This window comes from Vulpes lagopus, chromosome 2 (genome assembly GCF_018345385.1).
Source record: "Vulpes lagopus strain Blue_001 chromosome 2, ASM1834538v1, whole genome shotgun sequence".
In the NCBI taxonomy this organism is placed as follows: Eukaryota; Metazoa; Chordata; class Mammalia; order Carnivora; family Canidae; genus Vulpes; species Vulpes lagopus.
In genome coordinates this window covers 122,083,132-122,101,538 of record NC_054825.1, presented here as the reverse complement: position 1 = coordinate 122,101,538, position 18,407 = coordinate 122,083,132, and the positions used below count along the sequence as shown (strand labels likewise).

General features: G+C 39.2%; 1 protein-coding gene across 6 annotated transcripts in view; it reads right to left on the bottom strand.

Annotated features, from left to right (window-relative positions):
- Window positions 1–12,073: 12,073 nt before the first annotated feature.
- Window positions 12,074–18,407, bottom strand: part of NCOA7 (nuclear receptor coactivator 7) — a 156,853-nt gene continuing 150,519 nt past the window's right edge. For all 6 annotated transcript variants that reach the window (XM_041733349.1, XM_041733368.1, XM_041733341.1 and 3 more), the window contains 3 exons: window positions 15,094–15,189; window positions 14,561–14,634; window positions 12,074–14,190 (listed from right to left, as the gene is read on the bottom strand). In XM_041733349.1, coding sequence (XP_041589283.1) covers window positions 14,055–14,190; window positions 14,561–14,634; window positions 15,094–15,189 — 306 coding nt within the window. In that variant the 3' untranslated portion in view covers window positions 12,074–14,054. The remainder of the gene's footprint in view (window positions 14,191–14,560; window positions 14,635–15,093; window positions 15,190–18,407) is intronic.

Below are 18,407 nucleotides of genomic sequence, written 5' to 3'. Positions count from 1 at the left end.
TCAGGCCGATTCTTGAGCCATTTCTGATACTTACGTTGAAAGCGTGCGTATGTGTTTTCAGTAGTTGCACACCCGTGTCGGAGACACTTCCTCGCGTGTTCCGCAGTTGGGCCAGCGGCTGCAGGGGCCTTCCCAAGAGCTTCATCGCCCTCGGGGCGCGGTGGACCCTTCCCGCCGTGATACGCCTTCACCTCCCCTGGTCCTTCCGAACTACCTTCGTTTACATTTCTGCGCATCCAGATACCGCCTTCAGGCCGCTCCTCAAGTGCTGCCTCCTTCATGACTCTTTTTTTTTTTAATTAACCAAACAGAAATAAATACTTCGTCTTGTGAATTCACATAGCAGTTTCTCAATGCTTCTCTTGTAGAGCTTAGGACTCTGTATGCTATTTATGTGCAGTTTCCTTACTAGAAATTACATCCCTTGATTAAAAAAGGGTGGGTGTCTCTGAATCTACTGTAGTACCTTGTGCGGTGCTTTGCATGTGGGTGGACCCTTAACGCTTGTCGAATGAATACAAGCGTTGTTAGGAATAGGGTTGCAGCACAGGGATGTTCAGATGGCGCATGGTACAGGAGCCCCGTAAATAAGAGTATGTTGAATTTTACATTGCAGATAAATATAACTTCTCTGAAATCACAGGCAGGCCTAAAAGTTCTGGAGCAGTGCAGAGCTAACTCCTACAAAAGCCCACATTGGGTTCATAATGATCATATACACTCAGGGGACTGTTCACCTCCGTACTGGCACGCACCTGCACAAGTCACACCTGTCCTGACGGCAGCATTCCCAGTGACACCTGTGATTGGTCCCTCACTTACCTGGTACGTATCAAAGACTTGCTTTCCGTTGCCCAACCTGGAACTTGATAATAGTGGGGGAAGCAGCACAAACTATTCAGAACTTGCCTCAAGTGTGGGTGTGGGATCAAGCAACAGCCTGGGCAGTTGTGTGCACACAGGCAGAGCTCCCCTGGGAAAACATCATTTGGGTTTCGTGACTGCATTTTACTCATGAGATGGAGTGTTTTCTGATTTCACGAGGGCACCATATGCGCTAGTAGCAGCCCTGCCCCAAGCATGCTCCGGAGTCATGCAACTCTACGTACAGCCCACCATCTGTGAAGATTCGGGCTAAGTTCTTTATCTTGCTGTGTCAAGGTTTTCTGTTTCTTCATCTATAAAATGAGGATAATAATGTTGATATTTCTTCTCAAGCATCCAACAGATTGGACTGCTGATCTCCCCATGACAAACCTCTTACAGACTTTTGACCTTGGCTGATGGCATTCTGATGCTTCTAGCTCTAGATTCTGTGACTTCCCATCAACAGAATGATGAAGAAACCTGCCCAGTGTCATCCCATTAGTCAATGACAGAGCTGAGACCCCACCCCAAGCAGCCTGTTGGGAAACTATGCTCTTTACCACAGTCCTTAGACGCATGCATACATATGTTCTGTAGCTTACACGATGTTATGTCTAGTGTGAGTCCATGTTTGTTATACGTTCATAGGGATTTGTAAGAAAATGCTGAAAGGATATATATCAGTATATTTGCACTGTGATATCTGGATGAATAAGTGATGGCTTGATGTCTTTCCTTAATTTTACGTGTATGTTTTACATCTTCAACAATGAAAATAATGTTACTTTTGTCGTAAGGAAGACATCCTCACAGATTTTTTTTTTAATTCAGGATTCCAGATGGACTTCGTTTCCTTTAATCATTCTCTGTTTCATAAACATCTCATTCCATAAATTTTTGAGTTGTTCAACCCTGATGTCAGAAGATACAGGACATTTTCAGGCAAATTTCTTGGTATTTATGGCAGAGGTGGGCTATAGAACTGCTATGCCTATATGTCTGATACAGTGTAGTGTTTCATTTTTCAGTGAAATGCGGAATTTGTGATGGGTTATTTATCTTGTCAAGTATCATCTCCACAGTAGACACTCTTCCATATCCTAAATAGAAATTTCCTAAACATAAACTCAAAGACCTCCCGTGACTTTTATTTTGTACATGGAAATAACTTTTTCCTATTTCATAGTGTCTCAATAATGTTAGATTTTTCTGAAGGTAAAAGAAAAGCATGATCACATTTTTCCTATCTTAAGAAAAACAGTATACAAGGAAATACAGGCTAAAATGGCTATATCCTGGTACTAAATATTGCATGTGTATCTGCAATATACAGATTGCAGAGGGAAGGGAAGAGCCCTTGTATGTGGGAAAGGAGAGAAATTTCCAGTTTTTGATTATTATGCTGTCTTGCTTAGAACGCTCTTTGAATAAATACTGGCAAGTGGCCCAGAGTCCCAACCTGTGGCTGTTTGAGCTCTGCTAAAAGACGTTAAGGAAAGTCCTGAACCTTTGTTCTTAAGTTTCCACTTAAATCATTTGTAATGGAAAGAATGACTAAAGAAAAAAAATTCCCTCTTATAATGATTTTTGATCATTATAATGATTTTTGATCATCAAATGATTTTGATTTCAGCTATTTCCCTGATAAATTATTTTATTTGTGTACAGAATGTAATGCAGACATTTCTGCTTTTCCACAATGCTTTCCTGAAAGCCATGTCTTCAAACCAACTGTACTTTCCAAAATGTACATTAATATGATTCTCTGACAACTCAGAGAGGTTGGTATTACTGCCCCTATTTTAGAAATGGATAAAATAGGACACAGGAAGATGAATAGCCTACTTGGGATCATTTAATTGGTGTGGACAGAGGGGACATCCTGCAGCCCTTTTAGTAGCACCAGAGGATGTTCTATACCCCCAGATCAACAGAAGACAGCTACTGTACACCCCCACCGTCTTGAAGTTAGTTTTCAGTCAAATTCATACCTGCATTTCTTTGTAACTTCAAGGTCAAAAAATCTTACCTACACCATTCATTCTGTTTACAAATTGCCTATGCTTCTTTTCCCCTAGCTTCTTTCAGCTGCTGACCTCTTTGAAACTTTCCACTGTAAAAGCCACAATTTCATTGTAAGCACTCAACATCCTTTGTATCCCCAACATCCTCAGAGAACCATACCTTCACTTTCTTGCCTTAAATGAAACCTGACATTCCCCCAAAGACATCATTTCCCTTGAGCCTTGGCAAACAAAAACTGGTCCCCGCCCCGGCCCCGCCTTTCAACACGCTAAGAGAGCTTCGAAAGTCCTGTTGGCAGTCTAGGTTCTAGCTGCCAGTTCCAGAAGATTTTATTCCTACCTGTATACAGCTTCCCACCCTCTGCCCCCTTTTGAGTCTCAAGCATAATCATCATTATCCACCAGCTCTAGGTCACTTGCCCGGATTCATGGAAAACCTGGCCCAAAAATACTGCCAAACTCCCACTTTAATCTCAGACAACCTGTGCATCCATGATTCACGGCTCCTCCAGCACCAGGATTCCATTCCTCTTTAACACAACTCATTCCTGTGGCAAAATGCCTAACTTCACATTTACCCAAATACTCCAAGAACCTAGTGACTCTGGGTGATTCTAGTGACTCTTCACACCTCTGCAAGCACTGTCCCAGCAAGTTTGACACTTTCCTGACTTCTTAGAAATTTCTGTTCTTTTTTTTTTTTTTTTTTAATTTTTTATTTATTTATGATAGTCACAGAGAGAGAGAGAGGCAGAGATACAGGCGGAGGGAGAAGCAGGCTCCATGCACCGGGAGCCTGATGTGGGATTCGATCCCGGGTCTCCAGGATCGCGCCCTGGGCCAAAGGCAGGCGCCAAACCGCTGCGCCACCCAGGGATCCCGAAATTTCTGTTCTTGATCTTTCTTCAGTTCTTTCAGTTGCCCTCCCATCTTCAACTTTCATCCCTGCTCAGCATAGACCCCAAAGGCACATCAGTACCTTGAATTGCTTCTGGGCACCCACCGTGCCCTCCCTTCATCTTTGCTATACTCCCCGCCAACTCCTGTGGTTATCTGAGTGGTTAAAAGCATGGGCTGGGGAAGCCTATTTCTATCATTTAGTAATTCTACTTTGAACAATTCATTACTTTTTCAAGGCCTCCATTTCCTTAATTGGGAAATAGTGATAGTAATATATGTCTCCTGGCCATCATAAATTATTATGAAGCTTAATTGAGATAATATATGTTAAGTGCTTAGAATAGTACTGGCTTCTAAGTACTCAATAAATGTTTACTATTGTTACAACCAAACTGTTTGCTGGTGCTTCTAAAAAAAAAAAAAATCACAAAACCAAATTAATAAATGTCAGTCCATGCCCACATCTGCAAAGCAAAACAATCCAACAAACATCCTCCTTTTCTACCCCTCCCCTAGATATTGCCTGTTTCAGGGAGACTTTTGAGAAAATACCCCTGGAGGGCCTCAGAACCTCAGATTTCATCATACTAATTATTTGTTCTCCTCATCAGAAGTAGATAGGATTAGCAGGCTGGCTCATGTCTATTATTTGTAAGTCAGGAATAGCAAAGATTTCCTGTGACCACTCCCCAGAAGGCAGACTAGAAGAAACAAGCAGAAGGCATGAATAGACACCTCACAATGGAGAAAACATCAGTGACCAAGAAAGATTAAAAGATGCTCATCCTCAGGTGTCAGGGAAATGCAAATTAGAACTACAATGAAATGACTTTGCGAAAATGAAAAAACTTAATATCACACATTGCACAGGGTATCCTTAGGATGGACATATAAATGATATAGTTGCTTTGTGAAACATTGAAGGGTATCTTGTCAAGCCCAATAGGCACATACTGGAGGGTCCAGCAGTTCCATCCAGTGAGACTCACATTTCATTGACAAAACAAAAAGCACAGAGCTGCAAGTAACCCTATCCACTGACAGGAGAATGGATAAATAGTTGTATAGTGGTATGTTCACCAGAGGAATATTTTAAGATTTATATATTTGAGGGGGAGAGAGCACAGGTGCACAGACTCGAGAGCAGAGGAAAGGGCAGAGGGAAAGAATCTCAAGGAGACTCCCCGCTGAGTGTAGAGCCTGAGGCAGGGCTCCATCTCACAACCGTGAGATCATGACCTGAGCCAAAATCAAGAGTCCGATGCTTAACCGACTGAGCCACCCAGGAGCTCCTCAACAGAGGACTATTAAACACACAATAAAATAAAGCTGCAGTAACAACATGAACGAATCTTAGAAACAATATTGAAAGGTTAAAGAAAACACAAGTATATGTATTATAATGACACTTTACATATATTAATCTATTTAATTCTCATCTCTTTGAGGAAGGTAATATTCTCTCATTTTACAGATGAGGAAACTGAATCACAGAGGGAACAGTTACAGATCAGTGACTTGCTAACAAGCAGAGGTTGCAGGATCTAGCTAACATTTATTACATGCTTACGTAGTATCAGGCACTATATTACCTTGCCTAGATTATCTACTTTATGCAAGATGTTCTTGTAAAATGTTCCTCTTGTTTTTTGTTGGGGGGTGGGGGTGGTGGTGTTACCTGACAAATCTCCCTAAATTAACACAGTAAGTTACACTGGAGAATCCAGTTTATCACCTGGCTTTATACTCTTCTCTTAACCCTTTCACCTAAGTGCAAACTCAATGGATAGCTCACTCTTCATTTAAATGGTCTCCTGAAGCATTTTCTAGGTTTCACCTCTGGAAATGGAATGCAACTCCCAGCCAATGTCCTAAATCCCTGAGGCCCTGGAATTTCCCTTCAGTCTACATTTTTCAGAAAGCCAATAACTAAGAGATCTAAAAATGAAGGGATTCTTTCCCCAAGGGCAACTACACATGCCACCACCACCACCACATCCCCAACATCTCTTCCCCAGTCTTCTTTCACTTATATCCCTAAGACCTAAGGGAAGAACTTGAGTAGCTGGAGGAAGAATCATTCTTTTCTGCATCACAACCTTAATCATGCTTATAAGTTTGTGACTAAGCATTATGGGGGGGGTGGGCAGAGAGGAAGAGAGCCAGGAATCCCAATCCTGTGTTTTAGGCCCTGCTCTGCCACCTAGTTGTTGGGTGTTGGGCAAATCCATTAACCTCTCTGGGATTCATTTCCTTCCATAATCCACTTCAGTTTTATTTATTTATTTATTTATTATTGTTGAAGCTTTTAATAATTAATAGAACAATTAGAAAATCAGTAAAAATATACAAGATCTGATGCTATACCCAGTAAATACAGAGTAAATATTCTTCTGAAGCACACATGTAATGTTCACAAGTATAGACTGTATGGTGGACTGTAAAATGTCTCAATAATATTCAAAAGATTAAATTTCACAGAATATATTCTCTGACCACAACAGAATTAAATTAGAAATCAGTAACAATAAGATACCTAGAAAACCCCCAAATATTTGGAAGTTAAAAAACACACTTCCAAATATCAAAGTACAAGGAAAATTAGAGGGTATTTTGAATTACATAATAATAAAAACAAAATATCAAAATATTTAGGTGTTACTAATGTACTTTTTACAAGGAAGTTTGTAGCCTTTTTTTTTTTTAAAGGTTTTATTTATTTATTCATGAGAGACATGTACAGAGAGAGGCACAGAGACATGGGCAGAGGGAGAAATGTGTGGAGCCTGATATAGGACTTGATCCCAGGGCCCCAGGATCATGACCTGAGACAAAGGCAGGTACTCAACCACTGAATCACCCAGGTGCCCCAGAAGTTTGTAGCTTTATTTTTTTTAAGATTTTTATTTATTCATGAGAGAGAGAGTGGCAGAGACATAGGCAGAAGCAGGCTCCCACAAGGAGCCCGATATGGGACTCTATCGCAGACTCTGGGATCACGCCCTGAGTCGAAGACAGACGCTCAACCACTGAGCCACCCAGGTGTCCCAGAAGTTTGTAGCTTTAAACACCTATTTTATTTTATTTATTTATTTTTGATTTTATTTATTTATTCATGAAAGACAGAGAGAGAGAGAGAGAGAGAGAGAGAGAGATGCAAAGACACAGGCAGAGGGAGAAGCAGGCTCCATTCAGGAAACCCAACGTGTGACTCGATCCTGGGTCTCCAGGATCAGGCCCCACGCCGAAGGCGGCACTTCAGTTTTAAACTTAAACATTTATCAAATGCCTCTTAGGTGCCATGCACCCCTGCCAAACATCAGGGTTATAAGGATAGATAAAACCTGATTAGCCACAGAGGAGCTCCTAGCCACTAAGGAGCTTTCTTTCTTGAGTAGAGGACCGTGGATCTTGGTGCCTTCAGGTGGTTAAGCAGAGTGTGGGTAACCAGGTGATGGAGATGTTGCAGACACTAGACAATGTCACCGACTGTTATGGTTGAGAGCTCAGCTCCTGGGTCAGTCATAACTAAACATACCATAGTTCTAACCCTCATGAGCTCTGTGACTTCAAGCAAGACTTCTGAAGAATCAGTTTCCTCATCTCTAAAACAGAGATAAGAATTATGCTGTCTTCATTTTGAAGATCAAACAAGGTGATGCATATAAGAAAGGGTGGAAAATGATCAATAAATGTTACGTACCCTCCTCATTCTCCCCTTCAGCACTATTATTACTGTTAGCATATCAGTCATTCCTTAGGCAAGGCATCATGGCAGGGTTTGGAGGTCCAGGCAGAAGTTGTCCATCAACACTAGCTTAGCTCTGGTGTACTCCCTGGGGGATGGCACTGAAGATGAACATTCAGTTCTTGACCCAAGACCTTTCCTGAAGATACTGACACATGTTAACAGGATGATTACTGGCTAGTGCAAAGTGGAACTGATCTTGGAGGAAGTTATTTCTAAATATTCTGAAGTATGAGGGGTGTGTGTGTGTAATTTAGCATAGGATAAGCAAGCATTTTAGATAAGGTGAAGGATCGTGTTGATACATACTTTTGTGTGTTTAAGTGAGGAGTGGAAATCATGCTGAATAAATTTGAATTGATCTAAAAAATTATGGGGGATCCCTGGGTGGTGCAGTGGTTTAGCGCCTGCTTTTGGCCCAGGGCGTGATCCTGGAGACCCAGGATCAAATCCCACATCAGGCTCCCGGTGCATGGAGCCTGCTTCTCCCTCTGCCTGTGGTCTCTGCCTCTCTCTCTCACTGTGTGCCTATCATAAAAAATTTAAAAAAAAATTATGGCCCAGAAGTTATAATGAAAGTGACTACAAAGAAACTCTTCATGCATCTTAAAAATATAACCCAAACAGAATATTTTATAGTGTGTATATGTGCATATATGACATATATGTATGTGTATATATATATATATATATATATATATATATATATATGTGACTCAGTGCTGATTTTGTAAGTATACAAAGAATGCTTACAAATCAGTAAAATGATGAAAACCTAATAGAAAAAATACGAAGGACTTGGACAGAACATTCAGGCAAAAAGACACAAAAATAGCCAGTAGATGTGGGAAGATGTTCAACATCATAGATAATTAGAAAATGAAAGTGGGAAAAAAAGATACCATTTTAGCAAAGATTAAAAAGAGACCAACATAATCAGTGTTGGCGAGGGTATGAGTGTGGCATAGTCATACACAGTTGTTGTAAACAAGTTAGCATAACTTTTATGGAAGAATAATTAGTAGTATCTTTTTAAATAAAGTGTGTAACACTGACTCACCGCTAAAAATTATCTCAAAAATATACCACTCATAAATACACCAAGTTCTATACACAAAGATGTTACTCAGAATTTTTTAATAGCCAGAAATGTTCTGTTAATGAAGAACTGTTTAAACAATTATAGACCCATGCAATGAAGAATGAGCTAAGTCTGCATATACTTTTACAAACTGTTGTCTATAGTATATTGTTGAATTAAAAAGACTACTGAAGAACATATGAACAGTTTGTTTCTGTTCATGTGAAGAAGATATAGATAAGTATGTGTGCATAGAAATACTCTAGAAGGAAACATAAGGAAGTTCCATGGCTATCTCTGGGAATGTAGGGAGGAAAATGTTTGCCTTTTACTGAATTGCCTTTTGTACTGTTTGAAAACTTTACCACGAACATGTATTACTTTTGTAATTAAGAAAGGAAACAAAACCTTCGTAAAAATATCTAAAGAGCAAATGGTAGCCATTGCAGTGTGTCTGAAAATAGTTTTCATGACTAAATAATTTGCTGTCATAGAAAATGAAGTTTCCTTTGCAACTCTCACATCATCAGTTTTCTCCCTTTGAAGGAAGGATTCCTTTATGGTTTAGTACTGCTTACTCCACACTGAGCACGACCGTAAGTGAATCATCATACAGTCCTGGGTGGTCATTATTATTATTATTATCCCCACTTAGTAGATAAGGAAAATGAGGCACATGGAAGTTAAATTACTTAACCAAGTTCACACAGCCAGTAAGATCTAGCGAGGAGATTCAAACTCAGAATGTTCACGCCTTGGGCACTATGCCGGCTGCTTTTTGATGTCTTTAGAAGCTTTGAGTTCTATCTGGGTGATCTGATGATACGACCTATACCATATGCCCCCAACTATCCCCGTTGTACTCCAGGTCAAACCTATCCACTTTTCTGACTCTTTGCAGGACCTACTAGGGAAACAAGATGCTACAAGAGAACAAGATTAGGCCTTGCTGGGGTATGGAGTAATAATGGGGCCTTTTAGCAACTCCCAAGGTTGACATGATACCTCAACACAGCATATCTTTGCAGAAATATTCTTATTGTTAACTGGAGTCTTTAAAGATGAAAGGGCTCATCTCAGCTGTTAGGTAAAGTGTCGTTGATCCATCAGCTAGTGGAGACTGAGGTTAAGCCAAGAAGGATTGCTGCAGGGATTAAAGGCTGAGCTGACTGGCTGAATTCCAATGTTTTTAAAGTATGTCAAGGTAAGGATTCTTTCAGCTTTGGAGACATGAGAAAACATGCCTTATCATCCAAGTTTATTGAACTTGAGTATGTTTCTTGTTGGTGTTTCTTGTTTAACGTCTTCTTTAAGAGTTATGAAGCTAAATCAGGGTTACTTTTTGTAATCCTAGAAGTGGAGTGGTTGACCAAATGATGGGCCCTTGCTGATGGGTAAATAAGACACTAAGATTATCTAATGGTCTCTAATTTTTTTTCTCTTTTTTTGATTATCCTTCATTCTAACAGGTTGATTTTGAAAACTTTTTCCATGTGCAAGCAGGTTCCCTGGATGTGCGTGTAGCTAATGGGCATCCCCAGTTGACACGCTTAGTCAAAAAGATTGGTCATCAAATATAACTCTTTGAGGCAGTCTTGGTGGTTCATTATTCTTTGACGATTCTGAAACCGGATGCACAGTTCTGTGTAAGGAATACATTGTTTTTCCGTCCTGTGGTTCATCACACATTGTGGACGGGGTGCCTAGAGAGAGAGATGGCATCTTATGGGGCTACCACGAGCAGCAGAGTGTCCAGTGTAGGAACAAAACACATGCTGATGGCCAAGACAGAAAATCTTAATTTGAAACAAGGCCTCAGAGAGGTTTTCATTATCTTTGGGTAGTGATGGAGATCAGTAATTTTTTAGAGATTGAAGTTTTCAGTTTGGAAAGATTCAGGGAACTCAGTCCTCTGGTCTCTTACCTAAAACAAAAAGACACACACTGTTACTTTAGGTGGTGCCAAGCTGTGTGGATAAGGGAAGAGATAAAGTATTCAGAACTAAAGGTTCTCTTCTGATGAGGGAATAATAGTCTGAGTTCATTGCTGATGAAATAGGATTTGGCTGTGTTAAATCTGAAGCTAGGGCTATGCTGTTCAAAATGGCAGGTGCTAGCCACATATGACTAAATTTAAATGAAAATTAAAAATTCAGCTCCACAGTCACTCAAAGTCACATTTCTAGAAAATGTTCAACACTAGTATGGTAGCTAGTAGCTACCATGGGGATAGTGAGAAATTCATGGAACGTTTCCATCATCATAGAATGTTCTATCGGCTAGTCAGCACTCATCTTTAGAAAATAAACAGGTCCTCAAAGATACTCGATCAAGAAACACCATTTTGGTGGCTTGATTGACCACACCAAGGAGGCCCTACCTAGTTTTTATTCTGAACCACTAGAGATATGAAATAGAAAGGAAGGCAGTAAGACTAGATTTTGGTGTGAATTGTGAAGTCTAATTTTCTCAGTAAAGACAATTCTGTTACGGGATCACTATGGATAATGGTCATAGACAAGGATGTGGGAGCAGAGGATGTAATGTTCCGAGTTTAGGGTTTTCTCTGAATGAGAAAAAGTATGTGACCCAATTGGGCAGAAGGAAGTGGTCAGAAGCACTTCTGATATTTGCATTAGGGGTGAGTTTAACTGACCTAGAATTTCTGGAACTACCTTTGGTTTAGACCTCCTTACCTCTCTTTATCTGATTATGTTGGTAAAAATACATTAGGTATCCTAAAGAGAACATGAATCTTAGCTTCCCTTTCTTGTTTAAGAAACTCTCAATGCCCTTCTCAAAAGGAAAGTAGTTCTTTTACTAGTCTTATTTTACATGCCTTTAAAAGTTAGGAACTAATTAAGGAAAAGAACATCAAATGAAGGGCAATACTACTCACACTCATCAAGACGCCCCTGGTGACTTGCCGCACAGGAATATATCTCAATCATTTTTAACAGTGTCTAGTGTGACATTAGTAGGTTGCCCTCTCCTATCCTAGTGTTTTGATGTGGACTCAGGAACTGAGAAATTGAGAAGCAAGGAAGACAGTTTGCGGCCTTCATCTTTAGGGCCTGGAACATAGGATGCCTGGGATCAAACAAACAAACAACTGACGAAAGTGTAAGATCCCTCATGGATATTAGGAAGTAGGTCAAGAGAGATGTTAAAATGAGTAGGTCACTATTCAAAGAACAGCTAGAAGGATTAAGAACAGAGAAACTGGTAGGCAGATAGGAGAGTTGCCTCTAATAACTTATTGGAGGTTTCCAGAACCAATGAGAGAATAAGAGGGTGGCTACTGGGAACAAAAAGGGACTTTCCAAGGCACAAATAAAAACACAAACATTGGACCTTGTTTAATGTCGGATATTTCATCATCCTCTCACACAAGGAGAACCTCTAGCATCAAATAAATTCCTGTTGAATGAATCCTCGGGAAAGAAAATCACACTGGATGCATAAATTCCTTTATTGAAAATATTGGGCTAGCACTGCATTACATATACTCAATATCCATAAATGAAGGGCCACACATTTCTGATTGGACAATACTGTTTTAAATAGAGAACACAGCATCTGGATATGCTCTCACAAGTATAGTATCATGGACTAAACTAGGTAGGAGTGAACTATATATGCGGAGTGACCATTTTGTTCGTTAACAGCATATGGTTGCAGATGGCATAAATGGTAAACTTGATCATCATGAGACAGTCCCGGTATCTCACACCAACACATCATTTAACGAGCAGATTAAGGTTAAGCTGTCAATATGTTGTTGTTAATCAAGAGTTCTCAATAGGAGAGCTTGCGTGAAAGCACACCCAGGCTACACATTTAAGATTCCACAGAATTCATTTCAACTTGCATGGAATGTGAGTAGAGTAAAATAACTGCTGATTTGACAGGAGGCCACTTGGCCACTTGTTCTCTTTCGTAGATGGTTCGAAAATAACATAATAATCTAAAGGAAATACTCTGGCAGCTTCGGGCTAACATTCTAAAGACTTTCATTTTTTGAATGCAGGTATATAAATACTACTTATTATTGATTTTTCCCTCCAAAGGTCACTGGGGATGTAATTTATGACAGACCGCTTCTCAGCTTTGGCTATTATTTGAAAACTTTCTCCTTCGCAGTCTTTGGCTTTCATAAAAGTTTGGCGATCAATAGTATCGTTTGATTTTGAACAAGGCTTTACTGTCATTTTAACAAGGAATATTTTATGATATGAAAATGGGTTGGTGTTAAAAATAGGTTTTACTTTTTTATCCCAATTTTGGTACGAAAGCACTTGTTTGCATTGCCTTTTCTCAAGAGTCCAGAAACCAAGACAGTCGGGCTAATTTGACATTTTTCATTTGACATAAAATATGCAGAAATGAAAATATCCAGTCTCTTTTAAAAGGGACCTGTTCATTAATTTAAGAAGTTGGGGGAAAGTATGCACAAAACAATATGAAAATAAAGTTTCTGTTATTAACTCACATGATTTTATGAGAAACAAAACATTTTCCTTTCAAAAGCAGGGTTTGTTCCAAGTCTAGATTCAGAAAGGTATCCATTTCTGTACGGATCAACTCATGACTGTGAGAAATGGCTGCTTCTTCACAAATTATGTTCAGAGTAAGTAAAAATGTACCTTCTGAATAACTAAATAGAAAGCTGGCCTACAATAGTCAAATCAATAAACATTGATAATGCGCTTTTAAAATTTCAGAATATTGCATATACGTGTATATATTTATATGTATGCTCTTAAGACCTATCACCCTAAATAATCAGGGCAAAAAAAATTCAACATAAAACTATATAAATCAAATAGGTTTGCTGCCAAAACATAGCACAAAATGTATACATTTCTTTATTTCAAGATTTGACACATGAAAAGAAAAAACTGCCAACACATTTTGGACAATACACTAGAAATAATAAATAAGACAATTAAAAAAATCATATATTCCCTTTAAGTGCTGAGCACTTTCAATCTTTCTAAATGAGACTAAGCTTTTCCATGGCAAACAATAGTATGCTGTACATTTTGGTAATGAAAATTATGTTGATAAACACACAAGGCATGTATATATTTCCACAGTATCGTTTTTTTTCACAGTTACCAAAAATAAAAATTGCATTCAACTCATACATCTATAAATATTCTGATTCCTCACTGCATGGATTTGAAGGAAGTGGGAGTATAAAGTCTTTCAATAATCCGGACTTCAACTCTCTGTCTTCGTTGTCTGCCCTCCACATGTCCCTTTCAGAATCCCTCTGCGGTGTGGCCATGCTCTGAGACGATGGCAGAAAGAAAGCAGTATGGTGGGATGAGGCAGTCAGGGCCCGGGGTGTGTCTTCCAGCCAGCTTTAGGAGGGCTGATGGAACCCGATCTTTTTAATGTGGTATTTTTAAGGCAGTCTGAGTGGGTTTCACTCGAATGTCCATACCTCAAGGTCCTGAACTATGAAGTCTTCCTTTTTGGAAAGGATATCATTATTGAAAGTGCTGCAAGAGTTGCTCCGTCCATGGTATAAATCAGCATCTAGCCATAAGCCAAATCGTCCCCTGGAAAGATCACAAATACAAAAAGGTGAAAACACTTCAATCTCACCTGGCATCCTTTTTGCCCTCCCTTGCCCCATCTTCTTTCCCTTATGCTACCGACAGACAAAACCCTCAACTTCTTAGAATACAAAGCATACATTTCCTTTATTCCATTTAAATGACCCATCTTTCCCAAAAGACAAATGATAGTAGTCTCTGACTTAGACACATAAATAAATCATTTTATCTTTGACTCTTAGGGTCATGTATTATGCCATTGTCCTAATTAAGCACATGGCCCAGCTAAAATCACCCAACAATGTTTTGGTTACCTGGGTCCAAACAGACTCTCACAGATCAGGCAGTAAATTAGTAACGACAAAAACCTTACCCTCCACCACCAAGTTCCAAAGAGCTTATGTCTCCATTGATAAAGTATGAGTTTTCTCCACTCCACTTGAAGACCTTAGGGTAGGAACACAAGAAAGAAAACAGACATTTCAATCTGGAGAATCAGCGAAGAGGGACTTATTAGGGTAGTACCTCTGTGTGAAAAGAAACTACCCATTGGCTGAGGAAGCTCCTTATTGCCAGACCTTTCCTATTCCAGGATGAGATCAGCAGGTCAGATCCCAACCCAAAGGGGTTATGAAGTAGGAAAGACCTCTCGAGCACATGTTGGCTCTGACCTGCTATCCTCCCTTCCTTGACCCCAGAACATGCACAAGAGTGGTTCCCAAAGCCCAAGGAGGGACCCTAAAAGCAGTGTGCATGTTGTAGCCATAATGGGCTGACGCAGGCTAGAGCGAGTCCAGATGAGGTTATGGGACAGCTGCTGCTCCAAAGACAAGCCCCACCTCCAACCCCACCCATACCCCTGACACTGCAACAGTGGGAAGTTGGGTATTTCTCCCATTTAAGTACCTTGAAATTGGGGCTAAATGTGTATAGAAAAGTTTCTCCTGTGCCATAATAGTGGTCACTGAACTTGAAAGGATGAGTTGCATATGCTCCAAAAATCTGTCAAAAGAAAACAGAAACATTATCTTCTTTCAAACCAATCCTCCCAAAGAACGGCTTTCCGAAATATTCTAACACAATTCTGTTCAGAGGTATCATTAACCCTCTTTCAGCAAAGACCATTACTAAATCAGAGCTCTCACACTGAAAAGACTACCAACAAACAGATAAATAAAATATCTCTATTTCTAACTGGAACTCAAGTGGCTTCGAGAACTTATTTGTCAAAGGCCAGCAATTGTTCCAATTTTAAAACATTCTGAAATCCACTATGGAGTCAAATTTCCTTTAGTGAATACAGATGACATACTGGGAACATTAAAAAACAAGATGCACACGGAAGTGAGTGGTTACAAGAACAAAATCATGTGTCTTATGTGTTTTATAAGTGGATTCATGGCCAGACATTTCCCCAGAGAAAATAAATTTTTGTCTTTCAATTTGTAAAAATGAGTTCTCAATATGCTTATTAAAACTGTATCCTGGGACACCTGGCGGGGGGCTCAGCGGTTGGGCTTCTGCCTTTGGCTCAGGGCGTGGTCCCAGGGTCCGGGATCAAGTCCCGCATCCGGCTCCCTGCGAGGAGCCTGCCTCTCCCTCTGCCTGTGTTTCTGCACCTCTCTCTGCATCTCTCATGAGTAAATAAAACCTTTAAAAATAAATAAATAAAACTGTACCCTTAACATGACTGATCCAATCTCTTTAGCTTGAAATGGCCTTTAAGAAGAAAATAAGAATCCCTTAATACTATATGGGCTTTAAGGGTGACTTAGGTGTATTTGAACCAATGATCTATTTTTTTCCTCACTGTCTTAGCTTCCTCTCTCTGCTCAGATCCTGATCAGTGTGCCTGCAAGGGTAAGAGCTGGCAAGAGTGAACATATATATCTTGAAAACATCCCTAAGGGATTCTGGTGTACCTCCTTCAAAACCCACTGGAGAAACATTGCTTTAAATGGAGATTATCTGAAAAATGTCTTATAACTTTTGAAAATTATTTTAATTGGATTATAATCATTGTGGAATCTTCTTCACCAATACACTTAGTTCCTGGCAACTTGAAATACTAAAAATTAGGTAGTAGAAGTCTAGAAGCTCTTTTTAATGAATGTTCTTCATACTTCCTGCTACTAAACCTTTCTCTAGAGCTGCTAAGGACAAACAAAAACAAAACTGTAGCAACAATCCATTTTCCTTCTTCTGGTGATCTTTCGATAAAAGAACTAAAATACAACTGGGACAGGCATCCACTTTTAAAAGCATGTGCTTAAAATATGACAAGAAGGGAAAGGGCCATACGTGGAGCAATGGCCATAAGTGGAGAAAAGTGGGTTCTTTTCTAATCAATGAATAGGAAAAGCCACCTTACTCTCTCACCCTCTCAGGATTCTAAATACATTCTTTCTTAGTGAAAATCTTAGCAATCAGAAATCTATTTAAGTATTAGGGGTTGGATGATAATAAGGAATTACTGTTAATTTAGTTATATACAGAACATTGTGGTTATATTTAAAAAGTCCACTTTCTCTTTTCTATTAATTTATTTAGAAAGAAATTTTATGATACATATATAGTGAAATTGTTGAGTCTCTACCATTACAAATGTAATATATTTGCCATTAACAGAACAAAAGAATCCACAGGGGAAAAAAGTTAAGACAAACAGTAGTAGTAAAAAGGTTAATATAACAAAACCTACAAATGTATATTTGCTCTCCTCTCTCCTCTTGGCTTCTTTAGTAGACAAAAATTACATAAAGTAGTAATCTTTTTATTTTAAAAACGTATTTAAATTCAATTTAATTAAGATATAGTGTGTTACTAGTTTCAGAGGTAAGATTTAGTGATTCACCAGTTGCATAAAACACCCAATGCTCATTCTATCAAGTGCCCTCCTTAATGCACAATTATTGGGTTTTTAATATATATCAATGTAATATGTATGACAAAATGACCGCAAAAAAATGGGAAAATGTAATTGAGCAATATCAAAGTAACATTTCTGTGCCTCACTGGAATTAAGTTAGTATAAATCTATCACAATTGCCTGATGATTGCTCTATTTTCCACAATGCCTTGTGGTATAAATTACTGCAGTCTAATTTGACTGAAATTGGGCCAGTTTATGAAGTTTACCCTAACTCCAGGAAGGCTTCCTTAGTGGTCTCTTTTCCTGGTCCTCTCTGGTAAACTAAAACTTTAGCTTGTTGTCTTCATGCAGTTACCAGCCTCCTCAATTGTTTCCCATCAAACTTTCGTCAGTTTCTAGAGTACCCTTTGGCTTGAACTTCTCCATACTCTTTGAAATAAAGCCAGTTCCTTCAGGGTAGCTTCAGAGTTCTATGTCCTTTTTGTTTTGTTTTGTTTTGTTTTGTTTTTTCTAGATATTTATAAGAGTTTTAAAAACTATTTGTTGAGATACAATTGATACATGTTTCAGAGGTACAATATTATAATCTGACATCTGTATTCATTACAAAGTGATCATCTCCAGAAGTCTAGTTACCCCCCCATCAACCATACATTTGACTCCTTCTGCGGACCTTGCACACACCCTACCTCCCCTTCCCTTTAACCATCACTCTGTTCTTTGTGTCTGAGTTTTTGCTTTTGGGTTTTTTTTTTTCTATTTTTAGATTTTTTTCTCCATTTGTTGAGATGATTCATTTTTTTATTTTATTTTTTTTTTTTATGATAGTCACAGAGAGAGAGAGAGAGAGAGGCAGAGACATAGGCAGAGGGAGAAGCAGGCTCCATGCACTGGGAGCCCGATGTGGGATTCGATCCTGGGTCTCCAGGATCGCGCCCTGGGCCAAAGGCAGGCGCCAAACTGCTGCGCCACCCAGGGATCCCTCATTATGATTTTTAATCTTCACTTTGTTAATGTGGCAATAACGTTGATTGATTGGCAGATGTTGAACCCCTCTTGCATCCCTGTAATAAACCCCGTTTGATCATGGTGTATGATTCTTTTAATGTATTGTTGAATTTGGTTTGCTATTATTTTGAGGATTTTTATAACTATGTTCATTAATGATATTGGCCTGTAATTTTCTTTTTTCTCCTTGTCTGTTGTTGGATTATCAGGGTAATGCTGGCCTCATTAAATGAGTTTGGAAGTGTTCCATCCTCTTTAATCTTTTGATAGAATTTGAGAATGATAGGTATTAAATCTTCTTTGAATGTTTGATAAAATTCACCAGTGCAGCCATCTTCTC